Source organism: Madurella fahalii (assembly GCF_045866475.1).
Source record: "Madurella fahalii IFM 68171 DNA, scaffold_5, whole genome shotgun sequence".
NCBI lineage: Eukaryota > Fungi > Ascomycota > Sordariomycetes > Sordariales > Madurella > Madurella fahalii.
This window is the reverse complement of record NW_027263975.1, coordinates 3,031,202-3,052,309: the sequence shown is the minus strand read 5'-3', so window position 1 is coordinate 3,052,309 and position 21,108 is coordinate 3,031,202. Positions and strand designations below refer to the sequence as shown.

General features: G+C 57.7%; 8 protein-coding genes across 8 annotated transcripts; 5 read left to right on the top strand and 3 right to left on the bottom strand.

Annotated features, from left to right (window-relative positions):
- Nucleotides 1-633: 633 nt before the first annotated feature.
- Nucleotides 634-1,936, top strand: PPX1 (Exopolyphosphatase; the record flags this gene model as incomplete). The annotated part of the gene is made up of 2 exons (XM_071064917.1): nt 634-748; nt 804-1,936. 2 exons carry the CDS (start codon nt 634-636, stop codon nt 1,934-1,936), a joined length of 1,248 nt encoding a protein of 415 aa, XP_070921018.1.
- A 704-nt stretch (nt 1,937-2,640) lies between these two features.
- Nucleotides 2,641-3,624, bottom strand: ATP25 (ATPase synthesis protein 25 mitochondrial; the record flags this gene model as incomplete). The annotated part of the gene is made up of 1 exon (XM_071064916.1): nt 2,641-3,624. The coding sequence occupies one exon, from the start codon at nt 3,622-3,624 to the stop codon at nt 2,641-2,643; it is 984 nt and encodes a 327-aa protein (XP_070921017.1).
- A 543-nt stretch (nt 3,625-4,167) lies between these two features.
- RPO41 (DNA-directed RNA polymerase) lies at nt 4,168-8,571 on the top strand (the record flags this gene model as incomplete). The annotated part of the gene is made up of 1 exon (XM_071064915.1): nt 4,168-8,571. One exon carries the CDS (start codon nt 4,168-4,170, stop codon nt 8,569-8,571), a length of 4,404 nt encoding a protein of 1,467 aa, XP_070921016.1.
- Nucleotides 8,572-10,028: 1,457 nt separating this feature from the next.
- Nucleotides 10,029-10,693, top strand: MFIFM68171_09495 (uncharacterized protein; the record flags this gene model as incomplete). Its single annotated transcript, XM_071064914.1, has 4 exons — nt 10,029-10,067; nt 10,148-10,307; nt 10,378-10,468; nt 10,531-10,693. 4 exons carry the CDS (start codon nt 10,029-10,031, stop codon nt 10,691-10,693), a joined length of 453 nt encoding a protein of 150 aa, XP_070921015.1.
- Nucleotides 10,694-10,928: 235 nt separating this feature from the next.
- On the bottom strand, nt 10,929-12,152 carry ARC1 (G4 quadruplex nucleic acid binding protein; the record flags this gene model as incomplete). Its single annotated transcript, XM_071064913.1, has 1 exon — nt 10,929-12,152. The coding sequence occupies one exon, from the start codon at nt 12,150-12,152 to the stop codon at nt 10,929-10,931; it is 1,224 nt and encodes a 407-aa protein (XP_070921014.1).
- Nucleotides 12,153-12,964: 812 nt separating this feature from the next.
- Nucleotides 12,965-15,756, top strand: IRC5 (Putative ATPase; the record flags this gene model as incomplete). Its single annotated transcript, XM_071064912.1, has 3 exons — nt 12,965-13,481; nt 13,537-14,847; nt 14,903-15,756. The coding sequence occupies 3 exons, from the start codon at nt 12,965-12,967 to the stop codon at nt 15,754-15,756; spliced, it is 2,682 nt and encodes an 893-aa protein (XP_070921013.1).
- A 266-nt stretch (nt 15,757-16,022) lies between these two features.
- Nucleotides 16,023-16,970, bottom strand: MFIFM68171_09492 (uncharacterized protein; the record flags this gene model as incomplete). Its single annotated transcript, XM_071064911.1, has 1 exon — nt 16,023-16,970. One exon carries the CDS (start codon nt 16,968-16,970, stop codon nt 16,023-16,025), a length of 948 nt encoding a protein of 315 aa, XP_070921012.1.
- Nucleotides 16,971-19,262: 2,292 nt separating this feature from the next.
- On the top strand, nt 19,263-20,975 carry MFIFM68171_09491 (uncharacterized protein; the record flags this gene model as incomplete). Its single annotated transcript, XM_071064910.1, has 1 exon — nt 19,263-20,975. One exon carries the CDS (start codon nt 19,263-19,265, stop codon nt 20,973-20,975), a length of 1,713 nt encoding a protein of 570 aa, XP_070921011.1.
- Between the last annotated feature and the right edge of the window lie 133 nt (nt 20,976-21,108).

Sequence of the window (21,108 nt, the reverse complement as noted above, 5' to 3'; positions counted from 1 at the left end):
CGGCGTCCAATTGGGTGGGATGATGAGCGTAAACCAGTGGCTTGCTTTGTACGACGGTGCGGTTGTGTTCCTCCTTCGACAGTTGGAGGTAAACGGTGTAGGGCTTGCCACGGGATTTGGGATGATTGTGACACGAGACCTCGGATGGGTGACACCCCCTGAGTAGCCGGGGAAGCCGAGGGCGGATCCGATAGGGCGCTCCCCCTGGTTCGGCAGTGCAAGGCCGCCAAGGAATCGGCACCGGCCCGCAGCAGCGCCAAGAACCGTTGCTTTGCGGGAGACCCTGAAATGGTTTGCAGATGCCATCGCATTTCCCTGTTGTGGGGGGTTGAAGTGACGCTGCTTTGCAGGACCCAGAATCGGGTTCATTCTTTGCCGCTCTTGCAGCATCCTGCAACGACCAAAATCACTTCTAAGGCCGGCATTGAGTGTTGCACAACAGCCTCGACAACGGTCCAAATCCCGCTGCTTGTACCCTCCCCTGCCCGCCAATATACGAGCAAGACTCGGTAGTGATAACAGTACTTGACCTTTAAAAACAGCGCACCGCCCAGACCGGAACCTCTCTTAGTTGGGCGGGTTGATTCTTGAGTTACAAGCGCCGTTGCAGCACCTCAAGACCAAGTACCGGCCATGGCTACTCGTGTATCATTGAAAGCCTTCCTGGCAGCAGCGAAGAAGGCGTTGTTGGCCTCTCCACCGCAGCGGCCCAGTCCCCTGACATTTGTTGTTGGTAACGAGTCTGCAGGCAAGTTGGCTCGATGGGGCCCCCCACGCCCGTTCGATCACTAAACAAAGCCCAGATCTCGACTCCCTCTGTTCAGCCCTCATCTACGCCTACTTCCGCACCCACACACCGCCTAACACCCTCCACATCCCCCTTTCCAACCTCCCCCGGGACGATCTCGCCCTGCGCCCAGAGCTCAACGCCGCTCTCTCCCCAGCCGGCCTCAAACCGGACGACCTCATCACCCTGACCGACCTACCCAAGGAGGGCCTCAAGCCGCAGGACACGCGCTGGCTCCTGGTGGACCACAACGCCCTGACAGGCGCGCTCGCCAAGTCCTTTTCCGACCCGGACCTCATCGTAGGCTGCGTCGACCACCACGAGGACGAGGGCGTCGTGCCGCAGACGCTCCCGCCGGGCCAGCCCCGCGTGTTCGCCAAGTGCGGCAGCTGCATGAGCCTGGTCCTGGACGAGTGCCGGGACGCGTGGGACCGGCTGACCGCCGAGGGCGGGGCTGCTGGCTCTGGCTCTGCCTCTGGCGAATACGACGCCGGCCTCGCGCGCGTGGCGCTCGCCCCGATCCTGATCGACACGACCAACCTGACCTCCCGGGACAAGACCACCGAGCGGGACGTGCGCGCCGTCGAGCTGGCCGAGTCCAAGCTCGCATCCCAGATGGCGCAGGCGAGCCAGGGCGGAGCATCGTCGTATGACCGTGCGGCGTACTACGACCAGCTGACGCGGCTTAAGGACCGCGTCCTGGGGCTGTCGTACCGGGACATCCTGCGCAAGGATTACAAGCGGTGGAGCGACGGTTCGCTCGCGCTGGGTGTGTCGACGGTGGTGCAGGGCTTTGGATACCTCCTTCGGGAGGTGGGTGAGAAAGGGGAGTTTCTGGGCGCGCTGCGTTCCTGGGCGGAGGAACAGAAGCTGGATATCGCGGCTGTTATGACGGTTTCGAAACCGGGAGGGGTGTTTACCAGGGAGCTGCTTGTTTGGGGGTTGAATGAGCAGAGCATCGAAGTCGCAAAGCAGTTCATGAAGAAATATGAGGGAACGTTGGGGTTGGAGACGTGGGAAGGGGGAGAGCTTGATGGGGACGACAGTGGTGGGTGGAGGGCGTGCTGGAAGCAGCGGAATGTTGGGCATAGCCGGAAACAGGTGGCGCCGATGCTGAGGGAGGTCATGAGGGAATCGTCGAGGCTGTGATTCGACAGGCCTAGTCTAAGGTAGGGTTATGGCGGAGTTGTTGTTGTTAAGAACCGGGACAGTACCACACTGAGCACCTCAGAATACCCAACCTCTGGTTGATTGAAGACGCAATGTGTCCCTCTGAGCGCGTCGAGGGAATTCCCTCATTATTCCCTTGTCCAATACTCAATCCCCTGTACCATAGGCAAATCGAACCCAGGTTTGCGTTTCTCGTCCTTAACAGACGGCATTTTGTAATATACAGCTATTTTTTACAGTTTATCTACGCGCCAGCAACCCCCCTTCCCCCCTCCCAATGTCAATCAGCACTAGGTATGCTGCCTCGTGTTCGATAAGCAGCACCATCTCCGCTTCCAACGGCTCTACCCATGCTTCATTTCTAACCAAATCCGCCACCAACTGAGTAACGGTTTATGCGAATAACTCTGCCGCAAGATCAGCGACTTAAATGTGCAACACCGAGTTCCTCGTCAGGCGACTCCTTGGTCGGCATGGTCGACCGTTCATGCGCTGTTCTAGCAGGGGCACGTCGCAGAACCCCGATCGATCGCGCCTGGTGGCTGTAGGCTGTGAACGTATGATCGATAGGAGCGTGCGAGGGGAATGATCTCGACTCCCCGGAGCGCGGCAGCATGCGCCGTACTTCCATAGCCTCTTTTAGCTTCGTTGGAGCTCGTACGGCTAACAGCCGGGTCCTTGGCTCAGCTGGCCGGCTGATGTGTTGGGGAGTGCTGGTCCTCGGGCACCGCCGGTCTGTCCCCGGTCGCCGCGCTGAGGCTGGAAACATTGTTGGCCCCTAACAGACCCTGTTTTTTGAGACTTCTTTGTAGCTTGTTCCTCCACAGCGTCTCCAGGTCCAGCTCACTTCTCCTAGATTCGGTCAACAGCTGAACGACTATGGTTGTGCCCGTGTCAGGCACCCCAAAGCCTGTCGGCCTTCCCTCCTCATCCACCATCGCTATCTCTTTGTGCGAGCCGCCCACCGAGCCAAGATTCACGCAAATCCACCCCGTGCTGATACCGTCATCACCACCCCGCGCAACCCCGGAGTTTCCCAGCAGCTTGGCCTTGCGGGCCATCCGGCGGAGTTTAAGCTTCAGCTCGTTCCGCCCTATTAGACCGTCGGCCGAGGCAGTGATGCCGCGTGCACGCAGCCAGCGCACCAAGCGATCTGCCGACACATGTAGATGCCGCTCGCTGCGCGCAGTCCCAAAGATCATCAGTAGATTCGAGCCCAGTGCCGGGGGCGGGTCCATGGCCCGGAGATCGAGCAATGTTAGGTCGTCCATGCCCAGCTCGTCCGACGCAAACTCGAGGAGCGGTTGCATCAGCTTCGGCGACCCATCCGGAATATCTGGAAGGGGTGGCGGCTCGTGCAGCAGAGTCGGGTGTCGTGGCGGCTCGACCTGGAGATACCACGGCATGTCCGACCCACTGGTGTCCGATGACGCATCGTTTAGTCGAGCATCGCTTCCTGTTTCCTTCCCTATCCGCTCTTCGATGGCTGGTCCTCGTAGAAGACGTGGGCTGGCTTGAAAGGTCGCGTGTCTGGCCGTGGCGATCGGGGAAAAGCGTCTGGTCCCCAGCGGGATGGGAGCTCCAGCAATGCTGCCAATGGAAAGCCGCAGCACCGGAAAACTACAAGCTGAGTAGCGCACAGCTCGTAGGGCCGATGATGGTCCCATGGTTGCCGGCGACGTGGGACTGGGCCTTTCTCTGAAGAGAGGCTTGGTAATCAGCAAGATTCGCTCCGTTCTGAACTTCAACCCCAAGCCAGACCATGCGTCTGTGCTCGTGCTCGCCTGGCCATGCGGTGTGGGGCAGAGAGAGCCAGTCATCCAATGAACGTGTTGGAAACCGAGTTTTCGTGGAGCGACGCGACTCTCTCAGGGATCCAGATTCCCCACCAGCCGAGTCTTCTCCAAGCAGGCCAATTTTTTTTTTTTTTTTTTTACTGGGCTCGCTTCGTTCCAGTCTTTTTACCTGGCGATTGTTCCTTATCTCTCCCTCAAGCCAAATTCGGACGACGTCCCTTCATCCTCGTCGAGCCGGCTGGGTTGACAGCAGCCTTCTTTCTATGTCTTTGTTTTATCGCTCTTAATAATCTAGTTTAATGACTTGATCACCTACTCGGCAAACTCAGCAGATTTCGCAACGCTTCTGTTGAGCTCGTCCGTTATTTTCCCGAGACGACGCAAACCGTCTCGCGAGCCTCTCACTTTCTCAGGATGCTCGTCCGCCCCGGTGCCGCACGACATACCCTCCCTATGCGCCGTCTCCTCTCCGCTGGCCCTTTACGAGTTTCGTCAAGATGCTCTGTCGCCAATCCGCAGCAGCCACTCGCCCAGTCCAGGCGGGCTCTCACCACGGCACCAGATTCCCGGCTATGGAAGAGGAAAGCTTTCCATGCCCTTGTCGGCTTCGAGCGCAATCTTGCCACGGCCGTCGGCGAGCACCGATTCGGCGGCGATGACATACCATTCGACAGTCTCCCCCCTGGCCTGAAGCCGCAGTCTCCGCCGAGCCCGTCGGGACTGCATATGCTGAAGCCAATCGATCCCAATTCGCCCTTAGTGATCAGCGATCACCCGGCGGGCCCTAAAAGAAGTCGCATCAATGTCCACGGCATTCCCGGCGATTTGGAGGAGATGTTATCCATATTCGACGCTTGCCTGCAAGTCGGCAGGCTAGATCGGGCGGCTCTGGTCCTGAAGCGCTTCGCAAACATGGACGTCCTGGCTGCGCATGAGATGTTGGAGCTGCACGCCCGATGGCTACAGGCGCGCGTTGCCCAACTCGCCGCCGAGCCGGGCGTGGACAAGGCCGATGACGTCCACAAGTGGTTCGAACTCCAGCTTCGGAACAGCCGGGTACCCATCAACGCCAACATCATCGCATACATGCTCAAGGCGAGCCTGCTCACGTCACACGGCACGCGCCTAAAGCGACGTATCGAGCGCTACATGAGCCTGCTGCCTATGAAGGCCGCCATGCGAGACTTGTATGTGGGGAAAGTGCTGACCGACCAGGACTTGGCTACCATCGCCCGGGTCTGTCCTGCTTACAGCATGCCAAAGGGTGCTTCTATGCGCGTTCATGCCCTCCGGGCTGCCGCTGCCGCTGCCGGAAGCTCAGATGGAGCTGGGGGCGAGACTAGGTCCACTCCACGTGTCAAGCACGCGACCCCCGAAGTCCTCAGTACGCCCCAGAAGGGCAGGGGGCTCGCGACGCTAAAATCTGCCCTCTCGCTGTTCCGCGAGCTTCCAGAAGGGCGCAATATCGCCTCTCTCCCTCTCGCGCAGCGCCGCGAGATCCAGGCCCGGTTGGAGAAGGATTGCGTGGATGCCGCGCTTGCTCGCTGGCGGGAAGAGAACGAGGCGCTCATGGAGATGGGCGTCACTCCGCAAATGTCATCACCAACGCTCAGCTCCAAATTGTACGATTGGCATCAGGCCCTCGAAGCTCGGTTGTTTAAGGAACGAGAAAGGATCGACGCATCCGAGGCGGCGCCGAGAAAGTCGACAGAGGACTTGGACCGCTGCATGTACGGCCCGTATCTGTACCAGTCTCCACCAAGCCGGCTTGCCGCCGTCACCATCCTCAGCATGCTCAGCATGCTCGCCATGCACGGGGCCGAGAAGGGCGTCCCGGTTTCGAGCCTGGTCACGCAGCTAGCAAAATTCGCCGAAGAGGACATCCGATCACAGCAGCACGACATCGAATCGGCCAAGAAAGCGAAAACACGGTGGCAGAATGCCCGAGATTTGGTAAAAGAATGGGGCAACCCGATGCGGAACCCTCCTACCGTTACGTTGCCGGATGGTTCCGTGTCGATAGTCCCGGATTCCGATTCGGACATATCACGAAAAGATGAAGCGGAGGCTCGCTGGCCTCTGCAGATCCGGGCAAAACTCGGCGCGCTGCTGCTCTCGGCCCTGATCGAAACCGCCAGGGTCACCGTCATTAGGGAACACCCCGTAACCAAGGAATTGGTGTCACAATCCCAGCCGGCCTTTCAACATGCCCTGCACCTCAAGAGGGGAAGGAAGATAGGAATGATTCTGCCCAACCTCGCATTGGTGGATCTCATGAAGAAGGAGCCTAGAGGAGAAGTGCTGGCGCGCCACCTACCCATGGTTGTCGAGCCCGAGCCGTGGACCAAGTTCGACAAGGGCGGCTTCATGGAATATCCGACCCCTCTCGTCCGGCTGAAGAACCACGAAAGGGATCAGAGGATCTATGCCGAGGCAGCCATCGAACGTGGGGATATGGAGCAGATGTGCAAAGGCCTAGACGTGCTAGGCAAGACGGCTTGGAGGATCAACCGCAAGGTATTTGACGTGATGCTCGAGACGTGGAACACGGGAGAACCGTTCGCAAACATACCCGCGCTGGATCCCAAAGTCCCCATTCCCCCGGAGCCGGATTCCACAGATGATCCGATGCAGAGGCGACGCTGGCTCAGAGCCCTCAAGGTCGCCGAGAACGAGAAGTCCAAGATGCACTCTATCCGATGCTTTATGAATTTCCAGCTCGAAGTTGCCAGGGCGTTCCGAGACCAGACATTTTATTTCCCACACAACATCGACTTCCGCGGCCGCGCGTACCCGATTCCTACCTACTTGAACCACATGGGCGCCGACCACATGCGTGGTTTATTGCTCTTTGCTAAAGGAAAGCCACTGGGAGAAACGGGCCTACGTTGGCTCAAGATCCATCTTGCCAATGTGTATGGCTTTGACAAGGCTAGCCTCCAGGAGCGCGAACAGTTCGCCACGGACAATGTCGAAAACATTTTCGACTCGGCCGAGAGCCCGCTTACTGGCAAACGGTGGTGGCTCCAAGCCGAAGATCCGTGGCAGTGCCTAGCTACGTGCTTCGAGCTCAAGGCGGCTCTCCAGTCGCCCGAGCCGACCGCTTACGTCTCTCACCTGCCAGTCCACCAAGATGGCACCTGCAATGGACTGCAGCACTATGCGGCTCTTGGCGGCGACTCTTGGGGTGCGGAGCAGGTCAACTTGATTCCCGGGGAGCGGCCCGCCGACGTGTACTCGGCCGTTGCCCAGTTGGTCGAGGAAGAAGCCGCCAAGGATGCCGCGACGGGCGACGAGTTCGCCACGGCCGTGCGCGGCAAGATCACGAGAAAGGTGGTCAAGCAGACTGTTATGACCAATGTCTACGGGGTCACGTTTGTCGGCGCCAAGAAGCAGGTCGCGAAGCAGCTGGACGCGCTGTATCCAGACCTGCATAAAGAGACGGGCATCACAACGTCGCTCCTGGCGGCGTACATTGCCTCAAAGATCTTCGTGGCCCTGTCGACCATGTTCCGCGGTGCCCACGAGATTCAGACTTGGCTCGGAGAGATCGGCGGCCGCGTCTGCCGAGCCATGACGCCGGAGCAGCTTGAGAAGTTTGTCGAGACTTCTGCTCACCCCGAGCTCGCCAAGAAGAAGATCAAGGGCAAGCTGGAAGACGAGGTGGCCAGGCAGTTCCGTTCTACGCTCGTGTGGACAACGCCGCTCCGGATGCCGGTGGTGCAGCCATACAGGAAGGTCGGCACGCGCACGGTCAATACGTGCTTGCAGGTCCTCATCCTGGCATCTTCGGATCGGGACGACCCCGTCAACCGGCGAAAGCAGCTGCAAGCATTCCCCCCCAACTTCATCCACTCGCTCGACGCCAGCCACATGATTCTGTCGGCGCTCGAGTGCCACGAGATTGGTCTCACCTTTGCTGCCGTCCACGACTCGTTCTGGACGCACGCGGCCGACGTGGATGCCATGAACACCGTCATTCGTGATTCCTTCATCCGGATCCACAGCGAGGACGTCATCGGCCGCCTCAAGGCCGAGTTCGAGGCGAGGTACCGGGGGTCCATCTACCTGGCTAAGATCGACCGGGACTCGGAAGTCGGACGGAAGGTCACTGAGCTTCGCAAGCGAACTCGGTTGACGCTCAAGGACGAGTTGCTGCAGGAGAAGAGACGCCAAGAGTTACTACGCTCCATGGACCCCGAGGAGGTGAGGGAAGGGAAGGAGATGGTGACGCCAGCTAGCATTTTTGAGGAACTAGCGACGCCAGATATGCTAGAAAATGAGGTCGAGCCTGAGGACTTGGTGCGGTTAGCCGATGACGATGGCGCCGACGACGACATGTCCGGCATGTCTCTGACGGGAGCCGAGGATGATCTTGAATTCGATGAACTTGACGGTGCTCTTGATGAAGCATCAGCAGACGAAGCATCAGCCGACGAAGCATCAGCCGACGAGGCATCGGCTGAGGAGGGATCGGTTGAGGAGGCATCAATCGAGGATGCATCGGTCGAGGAGTCGTCGATCGACGAGGCAGCGGCGGCTGAGGAGACATCGGCTCTGGACGCATCGGGCAAACCCAAGAAACGCAACACCGTGAGCGACAACCTGGCAACAGCCCTCCGTAACGGGTATGGGCATCGTCTCAAGAGGCTCCGGAAGTCCAACTACTTTGTCCACGAGACGCAATCAAAGTACAGAGTGCGCAGGACGCAGGTGCACAGGATGTCGATGTGGCTTCCACTAACGTTTCCCGACATCCCGGAGAAGGGCGACTTTGACGTGCGGAAGCTCAAAGAGAGTAAATATTTCTTCTCTTGAAGATAGGACTTCTCTCCACTCACCCGGCACTTGACAAGCCCCATAGTCAGGGGACAGCGGTGCCATGGCGTGTACTCCACAGGACCTGTACATTACTGAAACGGTACATTTGGAAGCGACTTCCATATAGCGGCGTTACAATCCTGGTTTTTGCATGGCGGCAAGTTAGCATGGCGTTTACCAAGAGGGGGAGCATGTATTGTAATGTGAGCAGAGCTGGTCGCACCCAGACGGGGTGTTGATGCACGAAAAGTACCTGTATAGTCCAGACGCATCCAAACTAAGGAAATGTACCTTGTCATGTCATTGTTTTTTGCGAGCCAACCGCCCCATTCCTCTAAAGAAGAGAATACAGCTTCGCCCTTTGCAGCCTTATTCCCACACCGAGCAGCCGTCGCCAACCCTTGGCATGCAATTCAGCTCTGACAACCAAGGGGCATGACGCCGACAGCAACACATTGGTAAGGCACTTTGGTAAGATGGGGTGGAAATGGCCCGCCCCCGAACCAAACTACTAGAACGGGAGCCAACAATCTCATACATCGTCCCTGTCTCGCTCGGGCGACGAAATACGAACTCAGGGTTCGATTTCCATCGCTCCCCGCGCAGTAGAACCTTAGCATCTGGATCTGTCGATTTGCGTGATGTTATCTGATGTTTAATATCCTTGCTGCAAGGGGTCTCCGGTGGTAAGCTTGGCGCCATCTATTCATCCGCGCCCGGTAATAAAGGATAGATTGCTGGGGTGTCGAAGGGTCCCGGCTAAGACGTAATTTACTTACTTGGGATTGTTTCGCGGGGGACGAGCCACCGTTCTTCTGCTGCATGCTACGAACCAGGTTCTCGGTCGATTGGTCCAGCTTGCTACTCTATCTTTATCTTTATTTTTAGCTCCCTTTGGCAAGGGTAGGTACCATTCGACTCTGCCGTGACGGTGACATTACCGATGAGGATCAACGTCCGGTTTTGCCTTTTGGTGGAATTAGACTACAGAGGGTGGTTGCCACGGCAGGACAATCGTGCTGTGGAAAATCTCGCTCGGTGTGGTCGGTTTTGGTTGAGGCCGGAAGTTGGCTCTCCTTGTCGACGTCGGCTTCGGGGCTGATTCACGCCCTCCCTCTCCGCTGACTTCTTGGTCCGGTCTGGAACTGCAACCACACCTACCCTGAGTTTGATACTGCCAAGTGCTGAGGGGCGAATCGCAATCTTGAACGCTACCTACGGTGATTGCTATCAAGAAGGTATTGGCGATGCACGGCACTGCAGGGGACCCTATCAGGCCAGGTCGCCTGGAAGGTTGGGGGAAAAAATTCTGACTCTCGAGTAATATTTAAAGGGGGCCTCCCTCTGAGCTGAGAAGTCGCCAGAACCGTGACAAGCCGGTCTCTTCGTAATCTGGTAGCCTGTCAAGCTTGGGACCCAAGCTACTCTCCCCTTTACACGGGACACCATCCACCATGCAGTTCTCAAGCAACTTCCTCCTCTGGGGTTTCCTGGTGGGAATCTGGTACCATGGCCAAACCACTTATCCCACTCCAAAAAATCTACACATAGAGCAGCTGATCTGATGTCCTAGCACAGCTCCGCAGCGCCCGCTCCAGACCCCCAGTTCACTGCTCCCCCGGTCCTGACGGTGCCGGTACCCGGCGGCCCTCTCCCGCCCAGCTGCCTCGGGCCCCATGATGGCGTGGGCCTGAAGCCGACGTGCTACACGTACACGGAGACGACGGTTCCGGGTGACTAAATACTACACTTGCCCGCCTCCGGCCTGGCTTGACTGTCTCTCTGCTAACCCCCCTTGCGCAGCCACGTGCCCCAAGATCAAGTGTCCCGCCCCGACCAAACCCGTCTACTGCCCTATGTACATCAAGATCGAAACCCTCTCCGTTCCGTGCCAGTAAGCCACTCACCCTCCCTCACCTTCGTTCTCGAGGATTAGAGTTACTGACCGCCGGCCAGCAACGAGTGCTGCCCGCACACCCCGACCAAGTACGTCCCGACGAGCTGTCCCACGTGCACGACCGGCTGCGTGATCCCGACCGAGACGGTCACGGTGACGACGGGGTGCCCCAAGGTCCCCGGGCCGCGCATCACCCCCACCGCGACGCTCCACGTGCCTTAAGGAGGCGCAAGGGGGAAGGGGGATGGTGTAGGCGAAAAAGTTGGGGAGGCAGAAGGGAAAAAAAAAAAAAATTCACTTCATTTCATTGTACTTAAGCCAAACGGAAATGGGAGACACCCTCTTTTTGTTGACTTGACAGCATTGCTCTATTCGTGGACCCTCCAATGCGGTGGTGGAGACGCTGCAGCGCTATACTTGCTACCTCTTTTAAAAAAACACACGAATGTTTCCCATCTTACCGCACCTGAGCACCCTTTAAGCTAGCAACTTTGCAAACGCCGCCGCTGGCGGTTACTAACTTGCCCAGGCCGGACTTGCCCTCGAGAGCCTCGACCACACCGGCGTCAAAGGCCACCTCGAGGCTATCCGTGGTGGTGAAGCCGGGCTGGAATGTCTCCCAGATCTTCTTCTTGGGGTTCAGCACCTTCTCGGGGTCGCCCTGCCACCCCTCAAAGTAGACGCGCTCGCCGGCCTTGGCGTCGGCGGGCGGGGTGACCAGCTCGACGGGGCCCTTGTGGTCGTCGGGCTCGCCGTCCTTGAGGCGGGGCGACGCGGCGAGCACCATGGCGCACGACTTGATGCCGCGCATCTTGACGGGCTTGAGGTTGCACACCACCACCACCTTGCGGCCCTGCATCTCCTCGAGCGGCACCAGCCCGTTCAGGCCCGAGCACACGGTCCGCACCACCTGGCCCTCGTACTCGGACGTGTCGTCGGTGCCGGGCTGGTCGCCCATGGCGATGGTCGAGACGTAGAGCGAGTCGGCTTCCGGGTGCTTGATGGCCTTGAGGATGTGGCCCACGCGCAGGTCGATGAGGCAGGGGGAGAGGACGGCCGGCGCGGGCGCCGCCGCCGGCGGCTGCTTGGGCGCCCGCTCCTTCTTTTCCTTCTTCTCCTTCTTTGGCTTGCCGCCGCCGCCCTCGCCGGTGACCGCCTCGACGACCTTGTCCTTTACCTCGGCGGCCTTCTCAGCAACCGCGCCGGCCGCCTCCTTTGTCCGGTCCACGAGAGTCTTGTCTCTTCCTCCTGCTGCTGCTGCGGCAGCCGCAGCCTTTTCCTTCTTTAGGCGCTCCTTCTCGGCCTTGGCATCGACGGGCGGCTTGACATAGAGGATCTCTTCGGGATCAACTTGCACCTTATCCGCATCGGCGACATTGAGCCCGAAGAAGGGGCTGTTCTGCACAAAATCGATGTGGCGGACGATGTTAGGACGACCCTGTTGGCCGGTTCGCTGCTCGGGAGTCCAGGCCTTGACGAGCGGGGCGAGTGTCTCATACAGGGCGACGTCCGCTTTGCTGGGCTTGGTGCCGAGCGCAGTGGTCCGGGTCGCGAGGTCGGCGTTGAGAGAGTCGAGCACGGAATCGGTAGCACCAGATTTGAGAGAGTCGGCCTTGGCGATCCACGCCTGAATCTCCGACTCCTCGGCGGGGGTGTACTTTTGAGCGTCGAGGGCGGCCATGATGTGCGGATTGGAAAGCGAGACGGTGTTGAGTGGCCGGGACGGAATTTGGCGGAGCGGGGACACGCTTCGGAGAGCGGCTGCTGGGCGCGCTGCAGCTCGGAGAGAGAACAGTTTGTCGGATTGATCGGGGAAATGTCGAAAGACCACAGGAAAGACCACAGGAAAAATTAAGTAGGCATGTGGGATCGATCCTCTATAAGTTTGTCAAACCGGCCTGCTAAGTTGGGCGATGGAGGGGTAGAGCAGACGAAACAATTTCGAGTCGAACAAGAAATGCGGGGCATTTGCTCGAGCCAAACGAGGGGCATTTTTTTTTTTTTTTTTTTTTTGTTCGCCTTGGAGACGAGGCAAACACATATGGGACATTCGAGACACGGAGTGGGGCAACTGGGTTCTGGGCCAAAACGGTGCCTTTGCCCCCTGTTGAATCTGTCAAATGGAACCCTGTCCGTTTCCTGAACAGGTGACAACGCGCGGGCCATTGACGCGCTACACCACGCTAGTGGCGATCGGCAGTCGCGTGGGATCGCGCCCTTTTTTAATTGACAAATCCACCCGCGCCCTTCTCGGCCGTCCCCCTTTCGAGATTCGCTTGACTATATGCTTGCAACCTTCTCAAGTAATTTATATCGTGCTAAGGGTTCGTTGACGCCGCCCTTTAATGGTCAATGGCCCTTTTGCTTGTTTGACATTGTAAAGGTTTAATATTTTGCTGGTGGCAACACACCTCGGTTTTCGCCGGCCAGGACCCAATTCCCCTCTCCCATCGTCGCTCTTGACCAACTTCTCGGCGCCGCTATCGTCTAGCGATGTCTTGTTCTTCATCATCCGAGGACGATTACGCCAGTTCGCCCTCGCGACTTCCCACGAGCGCTCCGTCGTCTCCTCCTCCGGCCTCTCCGGTGACACCCGAAATGGACAAGCCCAAAATGAGCTACACCAAGCTACGAGAGGAACAGATCTTGGCCGAGGAGGAGGAAAAGGCGCGGGCAGACAATAACAAGAACGAAGAGAAGCGCAAGAAGAAATGGAAGAAGCGCGTGCTCAGCAAGGAGGAGCGCGAAACCAAGGCCAAGGACCTGGACCAGCTTCTTGCTCAGAGCGCTGCCTTCAGCAGCATCCTGACCAATAAGACCAAGGTGCTGGGCCGTGTGGGGACTGGTCTCGATGGCAAGACGCTCGGCGAGCATGACTTGACCATGGCCAAACAGCCCAAGTGCGTTGTTGGGGGGACCATGAGGGATTACCAGCTCGAAGGCTTGACCTGGATGTACGAGATCTGCATCCAGGGCATGAGCGGTATTCTGGCAGACGAGATGGGTCTAGGTATGCCAGTTGCGCCAGAGTATCCAACGATCCTGAGTGCTAATGTACGGGCCAGGCAAAACCGTCCAAACCATCTCTCTGATCGCGCTACTCCGCGAGCAGGAGAACTACCTCGGACCCCACCTCATCGTCGCCCCCCTGAGTACATTGTCCAATTGGCTTGACGAGTTCCATCAATGGGTCCCGTCTATCCCGGTTGTGATGTATCATGGCACTCCTCAGCAGCGCAACGAGATCTTCAAGACCAAGATTATGCGTCATCTCCACGGCGGGCGGCCCACAGAGAGATTCCCTGTGGTCTGCACCAGCTATGAGATGGTTCTGAAGGATCGTGCCGCCCTGTCTAAGATCAACTGGGAGTTCATCATCATTGACGAGGGACACCGCATGAAGAACTTTGACTCGAAACTGTTCCGGGAGCTCAAGTCGTTCACCTCGGCCACTCGTCTTCTCATTACCGGCACACCGTTGCAGAATAACCTCAAAGAACTTTGGTCGTTGTTGAACTTCCTGCTGCCCAAGATCTTCCGTGACTGGGAGGCCTTCGAGAGCTGGTTCGATTTTAGCGATCTCGAGGACGAAGAGGGCACAGAAGAGTTCATTGCCGACAAAACCAAGCAGGAGCTTGTAAAGAAGATGCATGTTGTGTTACAGCCTCTGCTGCTGCGCAGAGTGAAGGCAGACGTGGCGAAATACCTCCCTAAAAAGCGCGAATACGTCCTATATGCACCGATGACGAGGGAGCAGACGGACTTGTACAACGTCATCAACGACAAAAATATCGATACGCGGGCGTATCTCGAGAGCAAAGTCGTCGAGCGTCTCACGGCAACGGCCAAGAGCACAGCATCTTCGCCCAGCCGCAGTACTCGCTCTTCAAGGTCAAATAGTGTCAAGAAGGAACCCGACACAGACTCCGTATCGACGTCGACGGCAACGACGGCTCAGGATCCAGCGCCGCCTGTGAAAAATGCCTTTACATTAATGATGGGTAAGCCCCGTCCTCGAGGGCGACCCCCTAAAGCTGCCACTGCCGCTACCGCCAAGCCGGCAGTTGCAGCAGAAGTAGAAGCAGCACCTCCAAAAACAACAAGGAGAGATGCGAAGAGGAAAAGCCCGCAGTCGTCCGAGTCGCCGGCCCCGAAGAGCGCCAAGTCGAGCAGACAGTCAACCCCTGCCAGCACTCGTGGCCGCTCGCAGAGGGGAAAGCAAAAATACAAGGAGGCAGATTCGGATGACGATATGCTAGACGACGACGAGTTTGAGGCAAAACTCGCCAAGGAGATGACTCGAGACGAGAGCGAAGACCTCGAGAGTGCCCTTGACGCAGAGGAATTTGAGCGCGCGCGAACCCTGGACCTCGCAAGTACGTCTGCCCCCCTGACCAGATTGTTCGTGCTCGCATCACTAACAACATCCAGAGCGGGAAATTGCAAACAAGAAACTCGGCAACCCCCTGCTTCAACTGAGATTAGTCTGCAACAGTCCGCACAATTTCTACAACCCCTGGGCGGCTGGTACCCGCCTACCTATCGACGAGAGCATCGTGACGGCCTCGGGCAAGATGCTCCTTCTCGACCGCCTCCTCCCAGCACTCTTCAAGCGCGGCCACAAAGTCCTCATCTTCTCGCAGTTCAAAACCCAGCTGGACATCCTCGAGGACTACTGCACCGAGCTCCGCAAATGGCGAGTCTGCCGCATCGATGGCGGCGTCGCCCAAGACGACCGGCGCGCGCAAATTCAGGAGTTCAACACCAACCCCAGGATGAAGATTTTTCTGCTCTCGACCCGCGCCGGTGGGCAGGGGATCAACCTGGCGAGCGCGGACACGGTCATCCTCTTTGACAGCGATTGGAACCCACAGCAGGACCTGCAGGCGCAGGACCGGGCGCACCGCATCGGCCAGACAAGGCCGGTGATTGTGTACCGCCTCGCGACCAAGGGTACGGTCGAGGAGGAGCTGCTGATGAGCGCCGACGCCAAGCGCAGGCTAGAGAAGCTTGTGATCAAGAAGGGCGGATTCAGGACCATGGGTCAGAAGATTGACATGCGTGAGGACCTGGACAGAGAGACGCTCAAGGCGCTGTTGCTTAAGGACGGGTTGGTGTACAAGTTTTCTGGTGACCGGGAGATCATCAGCGATGGAGATTTGGACGTCTTGTGCGACAGGAGTGACGAGGCGTATGAGAGAGCTGCGGTGGGAGAGGGGAACGCGGATGGGTATAAAGTTATCGAGACGGGGGCCAACGGGATCACGGCGGCTGGCAAAACTTAGATATGGCTGGTGTTTCGGATATACCTTCATCGCTTTATGATATTTGGGAAGACGATATTGCGTCGGATTGATAATACACTGAAGATGGTCCAAATATGTACAGGAAGAACGCAATGTCTGGTCAGCCATTGCTGGCCGGAGGACCAAACAGGCAGAGGTCAGATTGAGAACTACCTATAGATGCTCCAGGCCTGTCAATATCCGACGGATATAGCTCGAACCAGCCGAGCATCACGAATGTGTTTCTAACCTTCGAACGCCGCATCTCAAAAGTAATTCTGCGCCAACCACCAAGCCATGTCCCTCAAGATATCCCCAGCTATGTAAGCCGCCTCAGCGGTCTGCAACAACATCCACCGCGACATACCTTCAGCAATCCAATCCATAGGGGTTGCCCTCACCAAACTGGCAACTATCCAAGCCGCCGTGGCCCAAAAGATAGGCTTCCGATACCGCACCAGGAAGGCCCACCACTGCTTCGCCAGCTGGATCCCGACCTCACGTCCCACCGCGACACTCCCCGGAAAGGCAACCCTGGCCAGCCAAACCGCCACCTTCGCGGCCGTGCAGCAGACCACACCGAACCAATACACCCTGAGGCCTAGCCAGAGCCACGCGGCCGCCGCCTCCACCACGGCCCACGGCACGAGCCCGCCCAGCGCGAACACGGCCAGGTAGGCCAGGCCGAAGCCCGCCGCCGCGCGGTACGCCGCCGTCGGCTCCTCGCGCAGTGCCGCCAGCGTGGCGCCCCAGGCCGAGACCCCGCGCGCCCGCGGCGGCGGCCGGAACGCGTGCGGGACGGGCGGCGGCGGCGCGAGCGAGCCCGCGAACGGGTCCAGCGCCACCGTCACGAGCCAGTGCCGCAGGATGGCGCGGTATTTGCGCGGGGAGGCGAGGAGGGCGAGCGCGAGCGCGACGACCAGCACGAAGGCGTGCCGCTTGCGCGAGAAGAAGGCTGCGAGCAGCGACGCGGATGAGGGGATTCCGCCTCCTGCGTGGTGCGGGGAGGACTGGTGGTAGCGGGTGCTCGAGTGGCCGGTGACGGTGCTGGTGGTGGTGCTGGTGGTGGTGAAGGCTGGGGAAGAGGCGAGCGCGGAGAGCTCGCGCTCTAGCGCCTGCAGGCTGGCTATGAGGGTTGTGATTTCGTCGCGCTTGCTCGAGGCGGCTTGGAAGGCGTTTTCCAGTCGCGGGTCTGCTTCGGTTGGGGTGTCCATTTTTGGGGGCGGTGAATAAGACTTGGTGATGGCTGGGTGCGGTTGGTTGTGGCCCGTTGCGGTCCGGTGAAAACACGGAGTTGTAGCTTGAAGTCGTTGAGACGGAACACGCCTGTTGCGCGGCTGGCAATACGGTTTCCGGCTTATTTTACCACCTAAATTCCCTGGATCGGGGGGGATATTGAGACGAAGAAGCTTAGATATGGTTTCTAACAAAGCATTGAAGGGACGGTTGAGGTTTCTTTGTGCTGGGAGGGTATGTTGCAAATATGCCAACATCACTTTGACATTGTCTATTATTGGAACCTATTTGAGTTCTGAGCAACATTGTGGCGATTTTATTGTGCTCGACGGATAAAGATACACAATAGTGGTCGTTTCAGATACGGCAGTTCCTCTTTCTTTGTCACTGACAGCACTCGATAGGCAAAACCGCTCTCTCTATTGTCGATAGTCTACCAGGTCGCGCCGTCAGAAGCGACTACCACAGAAACTCCTTGCGTATCAGAGTTGTACAACTCGTAGATGCTGACCAACCATGGGGCATAATAGCGATTACCGACTTGCAAACTACCTACCTTTACTCGGTGTTACTGGTAACCCCCCATACTGGATCACTGGCTGAACGCTTGCCAGCAACTGATGCTTGCTGCAACCCAACGCGCAGCGACCGCTTCCGGCTGAAGTTGCAGCAGTCCTAATGACGTGGAACCCTTAAACTGTACATAAACCACGGTTCTCTTGCCGAAGCATAGGAAAAAGTTGATCACGCACATGGACTGACCCGATAATTTAAATAGCGTCGGGACCGTCAACAATGCCAGTGTACGAGGCGGTGGACACCTTGTTACCGTGGTCTAATAATAGAGACTTTGTTTGCAGCACCATTCAGATTAATCGCAGCCTAGAAAAGGTGCGCCCTGAAGCGGACAAAGAAACATCAACTATTGGAGAGAGCGCATAAATCCAAATGGTGCCTACCACCGGCCATCAGTACGACTGACCAACACCACCAACAGTCTCTTTAATCATTTTATGTTCCGTCCTCTCCCGGTGAGAGGTATCCAGCCGTTATTTCTTTACAGCCTGTTTTAATCATTTGTCTTTCCAGCAGTCGTTTTGCCGCCCCTTTCTCCTATCAACAGTCAAGGGATGGCCCCGAAGAGACACGCCGGCACGTCAGCTGCGGCGCCGAATAAGCGCCGTCGCGTCTCAGAGACATCCCGAGGCCGTGGAGATGCTTACTCTAATATCCAGCCTCGCCAGACCAGGTCTCGGGCGGCCCTGCCCGGCGCATCACCTCTGGTGGCGCTGGACATGGATGCAAAGGCGAGGAGGCCACGCGGTTCACGGCCCCTACGAAGATCCAGCTTACAAATTGCCGTCCAGAGCCAGCCCGATATCAGAGCTCCCGCACCCGTTGAGCGCCCAGCTGCGGTTGAGAATCCAGCTGAGGTTCCAGCCGAGGACCTTAATGTCGATTCTATTGAGACATCCTTAACGCCAAGCAAGACCCGTGTCTTCAGACCGCCGAGCCTAACCAGTTCTTCGTCTAGGTCAATCCAGGAGCCGGCTGACAGCTTTGGTGTTGATTCCTACGAAGCATCATTTGCTCCCAGCAAGACTTTTACCTTCAAAGCGCCTAGCCTAACCTCTCCTTCGTCCGGATCAATATCGGAGCCAGTGCCTTTCGAAGGGGAGGGCGCTCCAAGCCCTCAGTCCAGGCCGGGCACACCGTACCTTCCAGACTACTCCGACTTGAGCGATAGCGAGGATGGGTTCATGCTTGTCCCCTACAATAGTCGAGAATCCCGTGCTGCGTTGGGAACATGGCACCACGATTACGACGAGCCAAAGTTTGACAAAGACTTTTCATTTGGGCCTCATGCCACGGCTAGCGTTAGAAGGCGGTCACTTCCTCCGCCGGACCTGCCCGGACTTGACACTGCTGAGATCCGTTTTTGCACCGCCTGTGGGCAACGGTGCGGTGGAACCTGCGTGCCTAGCATTGAAGACCTTGTCGGCGGAATCAGTCCCAGAACCAGAGTAACGCGGCCAAGCTTAACCATCTTGGAGTCTTGCTCCCGTCTTGAGCGGCCTGCTGGCCCGCAGAGGGCTAGCAGTGATGGTATCTTTACCAGAAAAAGGAAGTTTAGCAGCACCAGTGAGGACCAGACGAATGCTCCCGATCTGCCATCATCTCCCAAGAAAATAAAGCGCAGCGGAAGTGTTTCATCTACAGGTGAGCTTTCTCCACATGCAACTTCCGAATCATTCGAAGAGAACCTCGAAATGGAGAAGCCTGCTCCTCCTGAACATGCCTCCAGCAAAAGTAGCAGCAGTCTCCACGATAATAAATGCGACCAGGACTACAGCGATGGTGATGGGCACTCTGGCGACCGGGGTAGCGAGAGGATCCAGGAGGCCCCTAGAGAAGCTCTCTACTCGACACCGCCCCCAAAATTCACGACAGATCCTGGAGACGCGGGCGAGCGCCACCTGGCTTTCGAGGACCAACAACGTCCGACCATGTCAAATATTTCTGTCCATGACAGCGTCTGCGGCGATGACGACGGCGCCGACACCACCGGAAACGCACTGTCACCAGTCCTTGCTCCTCGGATTTTCACCGCCTCTTCTATTTCTGACATTGACCTAGACGTTAATCTCGACCTCAAAACGATCGCCAGTCACAACAGTACGGGAGCTTCTTCAACGCAGACGACTCATTATTTTGGTGATGATGAGCGCGGTGATGTAAAGGAAACTGTCGTGCGGCTGGAGTTGCCCGACTCAGGCATTGACATCACATCGCTTGTTGAGCAGCAGCAGCCGCCACAGGGCCCGCCACAGACGCCCCAGCAAGCAAACCGCCTTACTCCAGTGAAAGTCCCGAAAGCGGATAGTTCGACGGCATATCCGCAGCAGCGGAGCAGCTTCACCTCGCAATCTAGCCAGACCATCATCCCGGGCCTCTTCACACTTTATAAAGAATCTGCTGTGGAGTCGGATGTGGGCACTGTCGAGGTTCTGTCCGTACCTGGGGTAGAGATGACAGAGGAGGGTTACGCCGCCGATGCAGACGCGGACACCTCTGACGACGCCATCTCGTTCGCTGGCTTGAAGGCAGGCTCGTCCCTGGACATCGCTGTTCCTAGCTCGACCACCAGCATTTGTGATTCCCGCGCGAGAGTTGCTGGTGCAGATCCAGTTCAACCGTCCGAGCATGCAGAGGTAGTACCACCCGATACTGCTGTCATTGAACGGCCAGATCCCCTGGCCTCTAGAACGCATTGTGACATGGATGAGGTAGACGAGACGCACTCAAAGACGGATTTTGAGCCTCCAACTGACAATGGCGCCGGCGCGTCCTGGTCCCGCGAACTGCAATCTGACTCGTCTATCACCACCGACAAAGCCACAGCCGGTATGGATCAGTCAGGCCCCGAAGTCAAGGTTGATGAGACCGAGCAAGCAAAACCTCCTTCTTCCTCATCCGGAGCACCCTCCTGGAAAAAAGCACTCCTGGATCCCAACGAGATGACCGACGCCCAGCTCAGGAAGTTCTTCACCGCGCGTAGCAATGAGCCCAACCTGTTTGCGTCGCCCTACTATGAGATCGACGTTTGGCTTGGCGCCTGCTCTTCTTCGTCATCGCCATCGTCGTCTCCCCGCCGCACCACCGAGCCGGAACTGGAGCGGAATTCGGAGTCAGAAAACATTGGCTCCGACAGCTCTGATCGCGAGGCTTGCACGGACCAGGGCGAGACTGCAGCCAATCCGCCTGCCCCCGTCAAGATGGAGGACCTGTCATGGCCATCTGTGTCTGCTTTTTCCACCAGCACAAAGGCCCATGGACATGGTGCTGTTGCGGCCGAAGAGCCGGTGAGTCTTGGTGCTCTCGACGAGGTGAACCGAAGATGGTCGTATGATGCCATTGTTATGGAAGTCTTGGGTCGGAATGACCCGGGTATCATGCAGAGGCCTAGGAGGGGCACGTGGTGAACAAATTGAAAGCCTAAGGTAAGTTTGATGAGTCCGACGAGGCATTATGAGCACGGCGTTGGAGGAATAGAAGTGCTTGTTTTGGGTATAGCATCAGCGAAGATAGAACTCGCGGCTCAGGAGCCGAACATAG